The 20,593-nt window shown below is 37.3% G+C and overlaps 1 protein-coding gene across 1 annotated transcript in view; it reads left to right on the forward strand.

The window, feature by feature from the left end:
- MYO3B (myosin IIIB) overlaps positions 1–20,593 on the forward strand; it is a 202,841-nt gene that overhangs the window by 30,861 nt on the left and 151,387 nt on the right. Inside the window, exons 6-8 of the mRNA XM_035896172.1 lie at positions 280–379; positions 3,935–4,011; positions 15,526–15,671. Coding sequence (XP_035752065.1) covers positions 280–379; positions 3,935–4,011; positions 15,526–15,671 — 323 coding nt within the window. The remainder of the gene's footprint in view (positions 1–279; positions 380–3,934; positions 4,012–15,525; positions 15,672–20,593) is intronic.

Genomic DNA, 20,593 nt, shown 5'->3' on the forward strand with positions numbered 1-20,593 from the left:
TGTATGGTGCTCTCTTGGTAAGGATGTTTATTGGGCTTGTAATGACAGCAGAGGGCGCAATTTACTCATCTCATACATACATTTTGCATTTATAAAGTATGGTAATGTTGACAATATTATGTGGGCTATTATAGCAGCAGGGGTTGTATCAAGCATGTAATCTGGTGGACAGATGTTTCTATAGAGTATGTGCAGATTGTCTTCATTACATTCCCAAATAGTAGGGTAATTGTTTTTAAATAAGGGAGTAAACTTATTTTTGTTACTGCTGGTATATAGGGCCTTCAGCATTTACACAATAACCGGATCATTCATCGTGATGTGAAAGGGAACAACATTCTCCTGACAACAGAAGGTGGAGTCAAGCTCGTTGACTTTGGTAATGACCACTTCCCATTTGTTTTCCTGATACATGCAGTTTAGCCAAAGGCGTCTGTTTACTTTCCCCTGGGAAGGCAGAATGCCATAGTAAGAGACTTTTACAGAAGGATACTCAGAATTATTTTAAGAAGGAAAATTGAGAAGGCACCTGATACAGCAAGGATAAAAATTCTAACCAAAAATCAGTAGTAGACTTTTAACTTAAAAGCTTAAACACAGTAATTAAAAAATACTTCTGAAGGTACCATTTTATTTACAAAGCTCTTTTGCATTTCACAAGGAATGTCAGTTTCAGGGCAGTTGTCCTCCTAATTTAAATTTAGATATTCTATCTTTTGCATATGAAAAGGAAACATTCTTCTCTCTGAAATGGCTTTTGCTAGCCTTAAGCATATTTTTTTCCCTCTGAGCAGAAGGTAAAATTGTCCCTTGGGTCCAAAACCCAACATCCATTTAATTTGTGATTATTGCTCTTAGATTTGAGCACTGCATAAGAAACAGGAGAGAGAGAGACAGATAGATAGGTAGAAAGGGACTTGGCAAAAGAACTTAGCTCAGTTAAGCAATTTTTTCCCCTTTAAACATGCACTTAGAAAAACAGGAAAATGCTCAAATATGTATGCAATGGAACGGACAATTTTATTAAAAGTAACGGAAACAGATTATTAGTGATATGCTGTATTAATAAAATAATATAATGCATAAGGTAATCATAATTGAGAAAAGTGTTGTGTGAATAACAGATGCTTGTTTAGCAGTGCATGAAGGTAATGAAAAACGTTCACAAAATGAGAGTAGTATAAAATGACGTGCCAAAAAATTCTGCAAATAGTAATACTGAAAAAATCCAAAAATATTAAAATTATGCAATGGAAAGAAAATGTAATACTGATGTTTTCATGGTATTATAAATTTAACATAGAAATCTATTGATGCTAAAGTAAGTTGTGAATAGTATCTTCTAGGGACAGAAATTCATTATGTTGAATGGTAAAGGCAACTATTAAAATAGTGCTGGGAGAAACATATGGCCTGAAGCAAAACTTGGAGTGAGTCCCTGACCTAGTACAAGGGAGGAAGATCCCTTCTCATTTGGGGGAATTTTGGCAGCATGGTCTTTGTAACTACTCGATTCTGGGAAAAGTTGGCTTTTCTCCCCAAAGCAAAATGTTTTTATCAGATGTATCAAAGGCCTTAGCTGCAGCAGAAGCTCAGCGTGGAGCTATAGCTTCCAAAAGCAGATCAGTGTGCTGCAACTCCAAGTGGCACACTCAAGGAAACTGAGAATCCCAACCTTTCTGGTGTCCCATGGGTGTCTGATTAGACATTTAGGATTTAGGGTGGGGTTTTTTTCTCTCTTTTTAAGTTACAACAGTAACACCAGCGAATTACAACAAATATGACTACCTCAGAAAAAGTAATGAGTTAAATCTCGAGTGTTTTCTAACACTTCACGGTTAGGAAATGCCAAGGACTGACTAAAGAAGCATCAGGCACCAAGCTTTCATTAAATTGCTATTTTTATTCTCTAGCCCACTGCTGTAGTCACAGAAGGGACTCTGGGAATGAATTGGGACTGAGTCACAGGTGATACTGTTCGTAGAATTGTTTGTCTCATTTGTGGCAGAGTGTGGAAGGTATATAGTGAAAAAATGCAAGTTCTTCAGGAAGAGAAGGGACTCGCAGTTCAGACAGTTGAATGGCATCAAATTGGAGACTATTCTTGCTTCTGCCAGCGTTTCTCTGTGGTATTGGCAGGTCGTTTGCATCAAACTTTCTAGAAGTGGCCCCTTGGTTCCTCATTTTCCCAATAGCCAGTTTGAAACATCTAGTTTTCCTTTGCAGAAGAGCCAAGTGTTCTTGAACTGCAGCTGAGATCTATTACAGCTCTACTTGAGGCATGTGGAGTACCTTAAAACTGAAAGATCTTAGATTAAGTACTCAAAACCAGTGGATGCTTTGGATATTTTTAGGTTAATCCCTGGAATTGATAATCCTCTCCTATTTTACAGGAATGTTAAGGAGATTTATAGTTTGATGAGGAGGGAAGGAAACATGTCAAAAGGAAAAGAAAATACTCATTTTGAATTTAGTATAGGATTGGATATACTAAATAAGTAACTAGAACTCAAATCAATGTGGATTAAAAAAAATTAGATGACTACCTATTCAGTGAATGCTATCCATTCTGTCCATAGAATGAGACAGAATCTTGAAGAAAAAAAAAATTACTTCATATTCAAGGCTGTATGTATGGATATTAGGTCACAGAGAAGATTACACAGATACCCTTAATTAAGGCTTTTTTTTTTCCTTTATTACATGACTTTAAAACTTGCTTTTTCAATGTAACGCACATTTCTTCCCTCAGCTGCTCTCGACAGCATGATATATTTGAATAAATGTTGGTCACAGTGTAAGTCAACCCAAAATGTCTGCAATTTATCATTCATTTATGCTCATGCTTGCTCACTCTCTCCGGCTGTCTCCCTCTCTCAGCTCTTTGGTATTCTGCACTGTTTTGGAGTGTCCATAGATAGCAGCTACAAATTAAGCTAGCGGAGGAGAGATCAGAGTTAAATGCACAGAGTCTCACTGTAGGTCCTAGCCATTAACTGTTTCACAGCGGTACTCAGGAAATCACTGAAGGCTTGCAATCACACTGAAAAATGAAAAATAAATACAGAATTGAATCTTGGAGCCAGCAATTGAATTATTTAACTTACAAATTATGAGTCCCAATTTCTTATTTATTGGCATCAGGCAATGTGTATTATATGTGTCTCTACCCATTTTTGTCTCTGGGTAATGCCATAGGAGCAGACCACTGTGGTTTTTGTTTTTAAACAATGTTAAGGTGAAACACGTTTTTAAGTCAAGACTGGTTTTGTGTCAACTTACTGGAATGCTTCTGAACTCTACAATTCAATTATATGTTGACCAGACCACAAAAGAAGATTGGCTGTGAAAGTTCATTCTGATTTGCTAATGTTGCTTGATGTTACTCTAGTTCTTTCTTCTTTTTTTCAGCTATGCTTCATTAGTCCAGCTCCAGTCAGCAAAAGGCAAAAGCAAAAGCCTTTGCTTTAAGCTTGTGCTTAACTCCTGAAGTACAAGCTGCAGTGTGAGCATGAGCTTCTGTGCTTTATGCAAATACTCTAGTGAACAAGTTTCCTGCCAGCGGTGTTCAAGGAGTAAATTTCTGAAACAAAACTTTTAAAGTAAAGTTGTAATTTGAATAGTTCCTGTTTATACTCATGAAAACAGCAGAAAGAAGTCTGGGATATTTAGGTGCTGACTGAATTTTTGAGTTTGAATGAAAGTGCTTCAAACTGAGAGTCATTCATAAAAAGTCTCTCCGCAATTCTGAACAAAACCTGCAAGCTGAAATTAATCGAACAAAGAATTCAGTACAAATGCTGCACCTACTTTGGCCAGGCGTTCTGCAGCTGTACTCCCAGGCTTGGGGTTTGTTTTCCAGATACTTGGAATAAAATAACTGAAATGACAGAAAGAATTTGAAGCCAAGTTTTTTGGATTTGTTTTATTGCAGGTGTTTCAGCCCAGCTCACCAGCACGCGGCTGCGTAGAAACACCTCAGTGGGAACACCCTTTTGGATGGCACCTGAGGTAGGCAAACATTCCTGTCTGGGTTGTCGCCATTAATTGCAATGCACATTTTGTTGCCACTTTGACACAGTAGGAGAAAATGCTATCTTTTCTTCCTTCCCCTTTGGCTGTATTTCTACTTTACAGCTAGGCCACTGTTCAGTATATGACTGTACTATTAGAATATACAAAATGGATTTCTAATAATCTTCGTTATTTTCTTCTCTGTAATGTTTCCATAAAAGTACAGATAATTTGCAAATAACTGAGGGTGTCCTTGAAAGTTTTATGACTTTCCAGTTGATAACTATGTTTTGCTGTGCTTGTCTGTGCTTCTAAATACAGACTGGGAGGAGATGGAGGAATTGCCACGTTCCTGTCTTGCTATAGGACTCTGCAAAACCCTGACTCATCTGTGTGTTCTTTAATCTTAATCATTGACTGGGGATCTACACACTTAGACACGTGGACTGGCATAGATTAAAAATGGAGAAAAATAATCTACAGGTGGCCTAGCCAAGTATCTTAGACCATATTTTTACATCCTACTCCCCAGACATAACCCTTGTATTTCATGAAGCTCTAGAAAGTTTTAACACACTGTTGAACAGAAGTCCCTTATATATTTTCCCTAAATTTGGGGTGAAAGATGTTAGTCTTTGCCCTCCGCACTTTAAGAAACAAAAAATACTTCTGTAAGGTATAGATTATGGATTTAGGAATTAAAAGGGAGTGGTCTGTTTATTTGTAAGTTGTTAAACGTTCGTAACAGTAGTAGCCTGATTTCTGTTGAAGGCCATTAGACTTACTTGAATTTTCGGGAATTTGGGATGGAATTTGCATTTCTTACAGATGCACACAGGTCTATTTCTGTATGTCAAACGGTTAAAAGTATCATGCAAACATTCATTTTAAAACACTTTACACTTTTTATACATCTATTTCTGTTGCTAAGGCTGATGATAGCTGAGCAGAGAAAAGAAGCTGCTGTAACGGATCCAAAATTGATCTTGCACAGTCTCACAAAGAATGGTTGATATTTTACCATCTCCATAACAACCAGTTTACGTCACAAAGGAGACACAAGATACCTTAGAAACCACCGTGCAAGCATTATTTATGGAATCACCTTGGTTGGAGACCTTCTGAAGCCTTTATAAAATACTCCTCTAGCAATAATGGTCATATTATGAAATATGTTATTGAACTCAGATTATTAGAAGTTATTTTTACAGTACTGTCTTGCTTTAATAATTGCCATCAAAGGCAGTAATCATACCAAATTTATTTTCCCATCCTGCTTGAAAATATTCATTCGCAAGGTAAAAAGCCAAAGAAAGAAGCAGAGATTTGATCTGAAAATAAAACACACATGTAACCAAGGAATATTATATGCATAGCACATCAAAACAGGAACAGAAGTAGCTTTGAATGCTTCTTGTTTTGAAAAGATTTGTCAAAATAACCAACCCAGTACCATAAGCATAGTAACTCATATCACATTTGCATGCCTGTGTGAGCCACACCGATCGGGCTTCATAGACGCACCAATCTGCAAAACAGCTGTAAGATGCTCAGATATCCATTATGCTGTTGTTGAAATAGCTTTTAAATGACAAATTGCATAACACTCGTGCTCAAGTCACTACAGTTGCTTTCTTTGTGTTCATATGAATGACATATTTCAACCGATGTGCGAGGTGCAATTTACCTTACATCTGGGGATATCTTCCTGGTATTTTTAAAATGTGCAGCCAAATTTTTATGTGAAAGATGAAAGATGAGGACTGCAATGAGCTGAAAAGCTCTGCTTGGGTAACAGCTTATTAGGAACAGTGTTTTCTAGATGAGACTGTGGTGAGATCAGTAAAAACTAGAAAAGCACTTAACAGTTGCAAAAATCTTGCTGCCTAAAGGTTTTGATATAGCATAGAATCTATGTGAAAACCAAAAATATCATAAAATAACTGGACAGGAAGGAAATGTTACTAATCAGAGAAGTAGAAAGCACGAAAACTAGGATTTTTTAAATTTTTTTAAATTGGACTTTTACTATCTGTGTGAGAAACATAGGAGCCTCAGTCAACACATAAAGCAATCATGGGACCTCATCTTATCTAAGGGTGAGAAAGATGGATTTAATCTGAAGGGGGAGTGGAGAGGGGAGATGAAAATGCCTGCCTTGGAGGAAGAGACTACAAGAGTGTTTCAGAGAAATGAACCTTGTGAAATGAAGCTGACAGGGAATATTTTCCAGGGTAAACCCCAGGAAAGTAAAACCTGGAGAAGAATGATGCAAGATTATTAAAGTTGACAGATAGGAATAAATGGATACAGGCAGGAGACAAATATGCTGGAAACATGAATCACTAGATCAGCCTGGATCCGGAACAGTCTGCATAATGAGGAAAACCATCATGTTTTAAGATGAGGTTTGCAAAATGTATCAAGGGGATTATATGGCATGATACTTGCAATAGCAAAAGTTCGTAGGAAAATAGCAGTGACTGAGGGTGGCGTAAGGTGTTCTGTTCAGCTCAGTGTTCTTACTGGCAGCACAAAACCCAGCAGCTTAACAGTTTTGAGTGATTTGAACATCTTAGAGGGCTCTTTTTTTCTGATGATTGTGTGGCTTGTTTAGCAGCAACAGGACAAATTGTCCTTGAGAATTTGTTTTGAGCAGAACATGTGATTAACAAAAATTTTGATGAAATGTGAAAATACAGGGAAAAACTGGTTGTGTGGAAGCAACAGAGGAACTTGGCAAGGATAAGTCGGTTTGAGAGCAGCTTTAAAGTAGACTCACTGAAAATCAATCACTGCTGTTTAACCTAATTAGTATTGTCTCACACTTACAAATGTAGACATGCAGAAACTGGAATGCTGAATACAGGCATTCCAAAAAAAGATAAATAAGGCAGGACAGTGTAAGTAAGGTGGATGTTTAAAGCTGCATGTTGCCAAACACTTAAGTTACCTAAAATCTGCTTCTATTATGCTGAAATAAATTGTGTTAAATGATAGCAGGAGAAATCAGATTTGAAACTTTTGAATTGAACTGCCTTTATATCTCTAGTTCTAAACCTTAATGCATCTTGGTTTCAACCTCCAGTGCAGAACTGGGCAAAATCTAGTTCAAATAGAATTGCAGTTTTCCCTTTTCCCAAATATAATTATATTATCATGATCTAGCTGGAAACTTGACTCTTGAAAAAAGCTTGGTTAGAATCTGTACATGTTTTCTTTGGCCCAAATCTAGTTTTAAGAAGAGAAAATAGAAAAAGAAAAAGATACTTGATGTCAGAAAGAGCTGGAGAGATGCTGAAGGTAATTTAAAACCCCAGGGAGTATGCAGTTATATTTTACTGATAACTGCTAAAAAATTAAAATGGTGCATGCATACTTAGTTTTGAAAGGAACACAATTAAAACATAGTTGATCCTTTGAAGAATTATGTGTTGAAATCTGACGCGTGACAGTAGGAAAGGCTGAGACTTCGGTAAAGGTATCATATGAGTTCTGTAATAATGAGTTAACCAGAGGTAAAATCTTGGCTCTGTTTTGCTATTGATTTCAGCGGGATTTCAGATGTCACAGTATTATTTAAAGCCGTGTCGACTGTATTTTGGATATTTGTTACCGTCCTGCCAAGATGAAGTAATGATCAGTAAGACTGCCCCAGAGACAACAGATTGTTTTCCTTCCCCCTGCTGAATTAAGGCATATTTCCTGGGATGAAATTCAGTACATGTGAGCATCAGAATAAATTTCTGAAGTGTTAGAAGAATAGGTAACTAGTTTAAATAGTCTTTGTTTTTCCAATGTTTCTTGAACTTTAAATCTGATCACATGCCTATGCAATGAGTCTAATCCTGAAACTATGAATAGTATTTGCAGTACAAAGCTGTGTCTCTGCATAATCTAAAGAAAAATAAACCAAACTGGTAAAAAAAGCACCCCAAAAAGTCATTTGCATTAATGTAGTTGAAAAATATAAAAAGGGAAAAATCTAAATTTGCAGAGACTTTCAGCAGCTTTTCCACTGAAGTCAGTATTCATTACATTAGTTTCAGGCCTTAGAATTTGGTCAGAAAGCCATCTTCCTTTTGGTAGATCAGGGCTGATTTCTTCTATTTCTGTGTGTATATTATAGGAGACATGAAAAATTTACAAAAATATCCATTTAATGGTAAATACGCTTCATGTGTAGTTAAATAGTGAGTTGGAAAAACAGCGTAGAAAAGATAACCCCATCACTAACCTGGGTTTTTTTTAATTAACTCTAAACAAATACAGTAATACATTCCCCTGAAACTATTGAATATATTCTTATTTTGTCACACTTCAACCTAGCTTATTTGCCAGCACTTTGCTTACATCATGGGACTCAAGGTCAGCATCCTGTTAATAGCTCTAGATCTCTTCACTTTAATTCATTATTAGCTAAAATTAGCTCTTCTGACATGCACATTTTCACTATGCTTTTAAACACCAACTAAGCATGGAATTTTGTAAATGCTGATTTATAATGAACTGTAGGAATCCACTGCTTAGTATACATAGGATATAGATTTCAAGAACATATGGACACTTACTTTTCTGCCTGAAAGCCATTTAAAAACAGTTGTATGGTGAAACAGTGTGCATATTTTGTGATAAAGAAACATAAGGAACTATGTATCTTCTCTAATAAGGAAAATTTTGAAAATATTTCCTTATAACATCTTCCATGAAGGCGTAATAACTATTCTCTTACAGCTAATGATAAAATAGATTACTGAATTAACTGTTACTACAGGGGTTTTTCTACCTTGTGAACTACAGTAGTTGAAATAAGATTGAAAACATAATTTGCAAAAAATAATTGATTGTCTTTAGCAAGAAACTTCACAGATGAGAATAGAGAAAACTTTTGCTACTTTTACAGAATTTGTGTTTATCTGGCATCGTGATTAATTAATAGTGAAATATTTGAAAATTCCACACATTTAGTGGATAGAAATAATAAATGCGTTAAATGGTAAAGATAAAGAATGGGAGCATTAAATCATTCATAACATAGATTGTTGTTACATTGTGATTTGAACAATTGCTTGTGGTTTAACATTACTATATTTACGATAGTATATTAAGCCTAGGGTGTAAAGGAATTGCCTACTTGGCATACATTTTGAAGTGACGTTCCTGCTTTCAGGAGGTTAAAGCAGTGGGACACCATGGTGTGTTAGAAATTATTTTTAGGGAGTATTAGTTGTTCTCTTGAATTGCAGCAGTGGGTTTGAGTGCAGTCCTGTGGTACCTGTGGTAAATAGGTATAGGCATGCTGGAGAGGAACTACTACAGTGTAAATGTGGGAAGGCAGCAGGGGGAAGAGGGGGAACCATTGCTCTGAATAGATAGAGCAAGACTGTGTGGAAGAACTGAGGGACATAGAAGTGAAATGACTTGCTTAAGGACTTACAGCAGGTCAGTGGCAAATTGTGGGATAGAATTAGGTCTCTAAATGGCTGTAATATGACTAAAATGCCTGTGACTCTGAGATCCCACCTCCTGAGAGTTGACTGGCATGGTTTAAATAGTTATCTTTTGGGGAACATAGATCTTTAGGAATTGAATAAAGAAAAGAAATGGCAGTTTCTGTCCTGTTTTTTTTTCTTTTTTTCTCCCCAATTCCTTCATTTTCTGTGGCTCTCAAACCCAAGCTTTAACAAGGTGCAGTAGTGAGGAGTTATGCTGAAGTTGCTTAAAGTCCAGAAGGAAAGTGGAATTCAGAAAGCTGAATTGGAATACAGAGGTTTCTTTAAAGGAGATGGCACACAAGAGAGGCAGAGAGCAAGGCAGAGAGCGCAGCAGAACAGCACCAGCGAGCTCACCCTGCAGAGTGGGATTTGGCAGAATGCATCACCTCCTCCTCTGCCTCCAGGAGAGCTGACCTCCTCATGGGCTAGCATGGAAGGAGGGGGTTAAAAGGGGTTGAAAAGGACATGGCAGCTGGAGGGAACCTCAGGGAACCTTGCCAGTAACCTTGATAACATGGCCATAATCTTGTGAAGGGGTGTGATGTTGTTCTAACCTAAACAGCAGCTATGGAAGGGTTGTAAAACTTTCATGTAGGGTGGTTAAAGATTTAAAAAACAAAACAAATCTAAAACCCCAGAACAGTACAGAAAATAATTTCAGTACCATGTTGCCCTGCACTGAGATCCCTTAATTAAATGTGTTTACTTATGAGGCCGCACTTGCTTCTGGGTTTTCAGTTTGTTTGTGAAACGCCATTCACAAATATGTGCAAAGTGTGTAGTGTATATCCTTACTGATCAGGAGTAAATCTGTGGGTCAGAAACAAAATGGGTCAATGACATTAGTATTAGTTGTGTTGAAGCTGTGGTGGTCTCATGGTGTAAAGCAAAATAGATTAGTGTGCTCGAAAGCTTATCTGTTTTTCCTCACTGTATCATTTGGTCTAATAAAAGGTATCACGTTTCCCAACAAATGTGGCCTGCTGCCAGAGCAGTCTAATGGTCTCAGGAATATTTCACTTGAGTTAAAAATAAAAATAAATAAAATTGATTACTCAGAGCTGTTAAAATACAATTGACTACTTGACATATAATTAATTTTCAGTGAATCAACATTAATTGTGATAATTACTCATAAAATGTTTAAAATATTAATTACTTTCTATTTTAGGAACATTTCTAATAATATATTAATTTTCTGATACACCATAGAAAAATTTGTATGATGATGATAAATAAGGAACTGAAATCCAAATAAGAAAATGGGGGAATATGGAACCAATTTCAATCACAAATTTACTCTCTTTTTAATTATGTGAATGTGCATGAGGGCAGGGAGGAAGGGAGGGAAAAGATATTGCTTTGGTCTGGATAATTCAGTATCCCCAGTGCTGCTAAATGCTATCGTGAAAGATTTTTTTTTTCCAGTGCCTAGGAGTTAGAAGAATATTTAATATTATATTTCCTATGTAGATAAATTAAGTTGGGTTACACAGTGTCAGGTGGAGCACAGAAGTTCAGTTGGTTTATTTCATTTGACTTGCAGATCTAACAATTTTGTTCTCCTTGCAGCAAGGGTAACAATTTTGTGTCACGTTCATTTTAAATACACAGTTCTTTTCAGCATTGTGCTCGCACACCTCATAAGCTGCTTAGTTAGCTACGTCAGCTGAGTACAGCACTGCCTTTCTTCAGGAGCACCAACCTTTTTAACTCCAGACTCCTTTCTGCGGGTGGGTCAGCAGCGCTAATTGTGTAGCAATCATCTCCAGGTAGCACATCTGTACTGCTATTATTGGTATTGTGTATGCTTGCAGCTATACTTTGTACGTGCACTGTATATACTGAGGCAAAATGAAAGTTCACTTTAATCATTCTGGGTAAACTTAAAAGGGTTTGGTGTATTTTGCTTCAGCTGAACGTATGTATAGCTTCCTCTCTGCCCACAAGTCAGTATGACCACTGTGCAAATAACAGCTAGTTTTCCGTATTACCTGTTTTCCTTCTTTTAAATCTACCTGTGATCTACTTATGGGCTTGCTGAAGTTCAAAGAAATCTTTGCATTGATTTCAGAACAAGTAGAATTATATCCTTGAGTATAAAGTCGTCTTGTCAGGGTGTGAATCATCTTATGTATCTCTGAAGTTTTGTGTTTCTGTAGAAGTGATAAATCACACAGAATGCCTAATCACTGGCTTCTCTAAATTCCTTCCAGTTAGCGTGACTGATTTGTTTATGTGCCATCTTTGCCAGACCAGTGAATTCCACCCATCTCACCCTGTCCTAGTGTGATCCTCAGCACTGTTAGTGTTGACAACTACAATCACGTTGTCTGTTTCTCTGTGTGGTGTTTAGGTGCTTTCCATCCTGTGGTAGTATGGCTGGGCATGAAATCATGGTGAAATTACAGCTAATACAAAAGGTGAAAGCCTGTCTCCTTAGCAACCTGGGCCACTGTGTGTGCTTAACCAGCCCATGCCGAAGTGGAAGACCTGGTGCTTATTTCCATGGTGTTTAATGGCAAATCTCAAGATTAACTACATCACCCCCTGAAGCTTTGGCATGAACATAGTGTTTGCAGAAAAGCAAACTACATCATCTTTTTTGCTTGTACAAGCAGGGGAGGATTTGGCTGCTTATAAAATAGGTACAGATGTGATGAAGTCTTTGCACAAGGTAGAGGAAAGTAGCAGCATTTTCTTCAGTTTCAGGTCATTTCTTCTGGGCTCTCTGTGTTCATGCCCTGCTGGGCAGAGCAGGCATCAGCAGTGCTGAGAGGCACTCTCAGCTCCAGGACTCCGACCGAAAAGGACAGATGCTTACAAAAAATAAGTATCTCTGAGTTCCTGATAGAGACAGGAACATAACAAAAGCTAAGTCAATGACATTTTTCCTTTTTGTATTTGACCTTTAGAGACTTCTACTCTGCAGGAAGTTGCAATAGTTTTCAGGGTCACCTGGCTGAATTTTTGTAAACAAAGAGAATGCAGATTAAGAGGAATATTTTCCTAAAAGAATCACTGCAGGCTCTGATGTTAGAATGGAGGAAAATCTGATAGCGTTTAATTCCCCTTGGTTAGAGTGCCAGTATTTTGCCATAGTGTCATTTTACTGCCATGTACCATGTTTATTGGAAGTGTAGCTGCTAGCTGTGGAGCAGAAGACATACAAAGATGCATTAATACATCCCTTTCTCTTTGGTAGGTAATACATTGGGAAACTAAGAAAAGCTCAGACTTCTTTTCTTTTTTAAAACAGCAGTTGCAGTATGCTTTCTTTTCCTGATCTATTATGAGTGCAGAGCCCTCTGATGCTCATATTATTTTAGTGTATCTTGCTGAACTTTCTAAGATTGAGATAAATAGCAAGTTTTGCCATTGGCCTGTAGTTACAAGCAATTGTGATATGCTTACAGAGGAAAAGGTGGTGTCTTTGAATGTGGGAGACCAGCTATATTTGTGGCACTGCTGATGAAGTCCAGTACGACCTTGAGCAGGTCCTTCTTTTCTTTCCCTTGAAAAAGAAAATATATTCTTCTGCATCATAAAGTTTGAGAACAAACAGATAAGTATTCATAAAGGACTCAGCACACTGATGAGAACCAGGCAACTTCCGAGGTAGTGTCACTTCCAGGAGATGGGCTCTAGCAGCTTTTTAACCAAGCAGATAAATATTTTTAATGTGTTAAAAAAGGAAGGAGGACACAATGCACTTAATCAGTCGCATATGGATGAGCTACTTGCACTGTCTGAGTCGTGGCCTTGAAAGCTGACTTGCATGATTTTTATTTTTTTTTTTCTGAGGAAGTGTTCTTGAGTATACAGATGATTTGGGGAACTGTATAAAGAAACAAAAACAATCAAGAAATACAGGCTTCCATTTCAATCTCTTAGCAAAACTGCAACTCCAGCCAACACCAGTATGGCCTCTTTAGAATATATTATTTAAGTATCTCTGGATCTCTACGGTGACTTTCTTATAAGTTTTTACATGAAATTTGATTTCTTTCTTTCTCTTTAAGTCATGGTATAAGGAAATGAAATTATCATATAGGCCTCTGAAATAAGGTTGGTGGTTTAAAGTGCTCTGCTTGAGTTGCGTAGAATCTATATACTGCACAATAAAACTCATCTTTTTCAAGAGATAGAGGGATCTCTGGGATGAGATCAAGGCTGTAATGAACTCTTTGAAGAACTAAGAAATATTTCAGAGCTTTCACTTAAGACATTCTGTTGAAGAGAAGGGAGATGGGAAAATGATCTTCATGTGACAAATTTGAAAAACACCGCATTAGCTAACAAAACTCTGCCTCTTCAAATTGAAGAAAGAAAATCCCTGAACCCTCTTTTGCAGTGCTTACTTTCATTTTCCCCCATTCTCTTTATTTGATAATTGATGTGTATGGGAATGTGTGTGTTTTTCTCATATGGTTTGCAGACATTTTGCTGACCACTTTATCATGTCTTACAGATCACCAGTGTTCCTTAGACAATAGTTACGAAACACTGGTCTAATACTCTATCAGAAGATTCTTTGACATTACAGCAATAAAGGGGAAATACCACTGTCAGTAGGGTATGAAAAGAAATTTCTTTGGGATACTAACCTGGAAAAATTGAGGAGGAAGGGAGAGATCTCAACACTTGTCAAAAAATTGATAGAAAATTCAGAAAAGGTCTTAATTTTTCTGGACTGATTTGCTCTAGGAAAATAACTATCAGTATATGGCAAAGGAATTAAGTAATGTTCAACTTTACTGCCTAAAACCAGAGTAAGAGATGGACAGGTCCTGTGGGCCTCTTGGATAGAATCTCTACCAGAGGCAGGAACGCCTCTGTTAGGTGCAGCTTATGGAGAAAGTAACCAAAAGGTTAAGCTGGAATCGGCAGCTTCTCCAGAACAGTTTTCTTACAGCGGTCTTTGAGTGGCTTTCTGCCAGTAGCTACCTGGGGAGCTGACTTGCATGTTGGCACCTCTGCAAAGCATTGTCCCAAATTGAAGCCCTAACAGAAGAACTCGGAAGTACTACAGAAGTAAAAAAAAAAAAATCTCATCTAGAACATAGGTACAGCCCACCGCAGGACATGCTGTCAGAATTCCTGTTTATCTTAAATACAAATTGGTAACAATACTTAAAACTATGAGAAAAATGATGGAAGCTGATAATAGCAATATTTGGGGATCTGACAGATTTTCAAAGCAATTTGTCTAATTGATGAGATTTGGAAGACAACCTTGAGGCAGGATTCCAAATCATGATAGAATGAAAGGCAGTGAAGCTGCAATTTTTGTCTCCTCTTTTCAAAGATAACGTTGAACATTAGTTTGAATCACACATTTAGACGCAGAATTGTTTCTAGCTTATATGAATAGTTAGCTTATGATCAGAATGCAAGCAGTGGGTTAGCTGGAAGTGTGCATCAAGTTTGTGATGTAAAACAGTTCTGATGTCCAAGGAGAGATTCCTGTTAGCTTTAGTTTTCTTAGACAAGGTATGTGGTATGTTAATTAAGGGTTTTTTAAACTACTTAGATCTAGCAGAGACAAACTAAAAAAAAAAAAAAAAAAAAATTGGCAGAAATGACTGATGAAATATTCTTATCTAAAAAACAGCTGTGCAGGTCAGGCTATCCTCATGAATAGTCATAGAAGTTAATAAGAATAACATCAATAGGGTTGTCTCCTATTGTAATAGGTTTTGTAACAAGTGCTTTCAAAACCAGAATTTAGTAGAGTGATGTTCTTTGTGTAGATATTTGAAGCATCCCATGGAGCTTAATGTATTTTAAAAAACAGGGAGATTGTTTTTAAAGAAAACAAATGTAAGAGAAGTTCCAATTTACTGTTACATTTTTGTTGGGCTTTTCCTAACTGGGATATACAGGGAAAGATATGGATTTGAAAGCTACATAGGATTTTAGACATGACTCAAAAAAGTACTTTCATGCCACGCTAGGATGGCATGAATTGTACATTAGGTTAAAACGTTGTTTTCTCTGCTTTTTTTTCTGATAGGTCATTGCTTGTGAACAACAGTATGACTACTCATATGATGCTCGATGTGACGTATGGTCCTTGGGAATAACAGCTATTGAACTAGGGGATGGAGACCCTCCTTTATTTGACATGCATCCAGTGAAAACCCTCTTTAAAATTCCAAGGTATGGCACTAGATGGCTCTCTTCACTCACTAGTTTGTTCAAAGGCAATCTAGTCAAAGGAGAAATATTTGGTAAACGTTTGTGCTTCAAATCCTAAGAATGTCTCATGGGAAAAGATGTTAAAAAGCTGTAATGTTAAAGACTTCTTTTTTTTTTCCAGCCTGACTTCTACAATAATTTATATTTAGAATGCCTTGAAATGATAAAGACTTACGTATTTATTTTATTCTTATCTTAGAATATAAAATTGTATAATATCAAGGTAGCTCCCATAAAAAGTACTTTTCTTAGCTGCTGTTGATGAAAACATTTACTTCAAAAGAGGAAGAGGCCAACACTTGTAACTGTTGAATAACATTTTAAAGTGTTATTCCCCTAGAGAATTAGCCTTGTTTTAGTGTGAAAGAAAGCCACACAATTTTGACAGTGCTCTGAAGCTGTCTGGCAGTTTCAGCAAACTGTAGTTATAATTTATTTTTTCATTTACCTAAGGATGTTAAAATGTGAAGATTTGGATTGTCATATATGGATATAAAAAAGGGATAGAAATTCCATCTATGTATAGTGATGTCAATTAGCTGTATTATTTCATGCTATTTTTGGTTTCATTTTGTTGAGTTGTCCTGAGTAAGTTGAGATTGACACCGTAGAGTTTAACAACAGAACAGTTGTAATAACAGAAGAAATATAGAAAGAATTTGTCTGTCATTGATTAGACTGGCATATACTTGTCTTTTGCACATTTTGGTTGTAAAGACAGAATCACCACTGACTGATAACAGCAATAAACCTTCAGCAATACAAGTGTTTGACCTTTTGTTATCTGCACAGTTATCACAGGCTTTTAAAATTTCTTCTGATTGCAATTTGCATTTCTGATTAAGTCTATTTATATGCAGATGCTGTTGTGCTGGGTTCTGCGTCATATAGTTATCTCCTTCTACCCAGCTCAGACATGAACTGCCACCAATCTTTCCAAAATTATTCATACTGAAACAGCAGTTCATCTTGTTGCCTTTGCACAAGTGTAAAACCGGTCCTGGCAATTAAGGAAGCAAGGGAGGCTTCAGATTACTAAAGCAGTATCTATAAATTTGATCAACTCTCAGAACGGTTTAAAAGGATAGGAGTCATACCAAAAGTAACAGCATGTAATAGGCAGATACGTAGAATAGGGCATGAAGAGGCGTTGATTTCTATGTATAGTTACCTCTTCCCCCGTTTACTGTTGCATCTCTGTATGACTTTGCAAAACAAAGGTGAAGTATCTATCTGCTTAATTAAATAATGGGTACATTTACTCAACAGAATGGTAGCAATTTTTAAGTTGAGAGATTTACCTCCGCTTTGCGTTTTATGAGCAATAACCCTGCTGTTGGTAACTGTGCATTCATGTTAGATAAAGTGGACTATGATAAGTGCTGGAGTGTGGGAGATAGAGCTTCTCTCCTGGTACTTGTTTGAAGTCAATTCAGAGGGATAGTATATATGACCAAAAGGTGCATTCCCCTCTTATAGTAGTTTGACATTTTAGAAGTAATCTTAGTGCAGATCCTGATATCTGTGCTGCAATTCACACATTTTAACAGCATTTTCAACATGAACATTTAGGCTCTTCTCAGGTTCTTCAAGCACTGGCTGTTGAGTGCTCAAGCAGTGACGTATAGAAGCATTGCAGCTCACCTTCTGAGACTGTTCAATCCAAAATCCTCTGAGCTCAGGGATCTGGCATTTTTACTTTTTCTGCTTTCATGATAATATCTGTGTCTGAAGTTATAAATGCAAATGTTAAGCCATTTGGTTATTTTTAAGTAGTTGGTATCCTTGAATATCATCTCTGAATTTATCCAATACAAATTCTCAACTACTATAACATCTAGTAGCAAAGAAGCCTACAGGGTGGCTATATTTTATTGGAAGAACTCCTTTTGTGTGCCACTTGCTAGCTTTATTTGGTAACCCTTAACTGCCTTATGAGAAGAGGAAAGGTACAGTCAATCCCTATTTCCCCTCTCCACATGACATAATGTCATTGTAAGTTCCAATCAAAAGAAAAGGAACCCTTTTTATTTTTTCTTTTCTTTTTTTGTTGTTGCTTCTCAGCTTCTTGCCCAAGACTTTTTCTGCATCTGTTGTGCATTTGAGCCAAGGCTCTCAGCCCTAGTTTTTGGCCCAGCAAGACTATGGACTTGGGTTTCTTAACTCCAGAGGCATTTGTGCTGTGCACAGGGATCTTCATGTCTTAAAATTGCTCTGCTGGTACCTGCAATCGAACAGCTTGGGTTAGGGTGGAATGAATAAGAGGTAGCATACTTATGTAGCTCGAATTCTTGTCTCAGCTGAGGGGTGGTAACCACTAGTGCCTGCCACCTCCTGCTTTCTGTAGGAGGCTGCCTGCCTGAGCTTTTCCTCTACAGAGGGCTCTGCTCCACCCATGGTTTAAATCAAGATGTAATTCTGCACATCTGATGGGACAGTGGAAGGGCTCACTAAGCTTACTGCCCTCAGTTCACAAATGGTGACAGCACTGCTCTCAAGTCTGGAGCTCCTGAAGGATATAGTGAGAAAGAACTCATGGTTTTGCTTTCACCTGGAAAATGGCCACTAGCAGGAAGTTAGCGGGTTCTGAAATTATATCACAACTGTAATTTGCCATTTAAACCACATTAATATTGGAGTACAATGGAGCTGAATACTAAGGTGTACACATCTAATTCTGGAGGTAGTTTCAAGACCTGGGTCAGGAAGCAGTATAACCTTGTATAACTCCAGCACTGGGGGCAGTACCCACAGTCTAATTTCTGACAGACATACATAATTTAATTTGTTGGTAACAGCTCCTCTCTCAGCTGTGGTTTCCTGTGGTTTGATGTGAAACTGGCAAATCATGTTTCAACTATTGTTAAATGTACTGAATGCACTAATACCAAGTGACACCAGAGTGTGTTGCATAGTTGTGGTGTGACTGTGGTACCCTACAGTCAAGCTCCATTTTATCAAAGTGTAAAAAGCTTCTGCGAATAATGAGCAATAAATGTAATGGGATATTGATTTAGTGCATATATCTGATTTCTGTGTGTTGTCCCAGGATAATTTTTGTTGATTGGGCTGATTTAACTTTAGTTTGGAGAAGAAGAGGTGAAAAGGCTATTCATGATAAAATGACTCTTGGACATCAGTCAGGCAGAGTTACTAGGAATTATTTCCTTATTCCTTTACGTTCTTGACTATAGTTGATCCATATCTTTCTATTTGTACTGTCTTCTGTGTGCTAGACCCATCTGGGTGCTGATGATTTCTTTACATTAGCAGAAAACTTTGCAGTAGTTTTCAAGATTGTTATCAAGCACTGAACAACCTGTTCTTATGAATGTACTTAAAAATGTTAGTAAGGGTGAAATTGCCAAAGCTAGGTACAGAAATATGTGTGTGTGTTTCCACAGAATTCTTCCATTCTCAAGTAGGGAATAAAGTAGTAAAGTTTCTGTGTCAGTTTAGTCATTGGCTTTTTTCTAGAGACAGCCAGTAATTGTGCCGTTAGCCTTGGCACTGAGTTTCAACCTAGTGAGCTGTGGAGTTAGGCCTTAGTCTTAAGTGACTATAATTGAAATCACTGAGTCTTTACTTTGACTTTATAGAGTTTGAATCAACCGTTGAATGAATGATTTTGTACTAACAGTCACAGCAGTTACATGTCCTCAAGATCTTTGGAGATTTCGTCTTGTGTATAACTCAAGTCAAGGATTAGGCTGTTACTGTTTTAATGTGCAGTAGCACGTGAAAGGAAAATGGGAAAAGCTAACAGTAGCCAAACATCCTACACTGTTTGTGTTCTCTAAACAAGAAGCAAATAAGGTATTAAATTCAGATGGTGCTAGTTACAAAGCCTAGATGTTCTTCCAGTAGGTAAGAAATTACATTTCTCTATACTTTCTGTACAGCAGTTATAACTGTGGAAGGGAAGGTCAGAGTAGCACTGCTTTAGAAAATTAAATATTCAGCAAAGCATAGTCAAAATTTCAGTCTGCAGGAAACTCTCTGGGGGAATGAAAACTTTGTTCCTAAACTTAAGACTTCTGCTAAAATTACCAGCTCCAACTAACACAGGTTCATGTCTGCATTATATAACTGGAACCAGGGACTGAGCTCCAGGCCAAATGGCTCAGAGGTCTGCAAAGGAGCATATCTGTGGATACAGCATAGGACCCCAAAATGTTTGGGTCATATGGCACTGGTGGAAGAGGAGGCCCCTTATGCCCATTTAAATCCAGATCTATCTTCATAATTTCTATTTGAAATATATTACCCTCTTTGGAGGACGTTAACGGAAAACAACATACCTCACAATAAAACATTCCAGTTGTCATGAACATTATCTCTATCCCATCCTAGCTATATGTATCATTGGAAGACTATTGAAATTAGGCTTCTCCCAGTCATACTTCTCTGTGCAGGCTAGTATTTATATAGAAATGACAGAACTTGTAGCCCTGTGAGCTGTCAAATAAGACTGGAGGTTGGTCCATAAGGCAGAAGTTCATAATATGGAAGGTTCTGATGGCACTAAGATGTTTGATTTTTGCATTGTCCGTTAGTGCTCTGTATTTTTGTAACTTTTTATTTTATGTTTTTCACATCTATGTCCTTTCAGAATTCCTGAAAAAGGACTCAAATACTTTTGTTTCTGATCAGGATCCTGTCTGCTGAAAGTGTTTTTTAAAGATATTTCTTAACAGGACTTTGTAGGTAACAAGGCCTCAATCATGTGTCTGTCTCTCTCTTTGTCTCTTCCATCTCCTCAACATGAGCAGCAACTGTCTTGTCTGATTGCTGTGCCTTTCTAAATAAAGAACTTGACTTACCCTTTCTTATTGGCAGTTCTCTTCCCCATCTTGTTCAGGGTAAGGATTTTATTACAAAGA

Source organism: Egretta garzetta, unplaced genomic scaffold (assembly GCF_000687185.1).
Source record: "Egretta garzetta isolate BGI_Z169 unplaced genomic scaffold, ASM68718v1 scaffold16, whole genome shotgun sequence".
Lineage (NCBI taxonomy): Eukaryota > Metazoa > Chordata > Aves > Pelecaniformes > Ardeidae > Egretta > Egretta garzetta.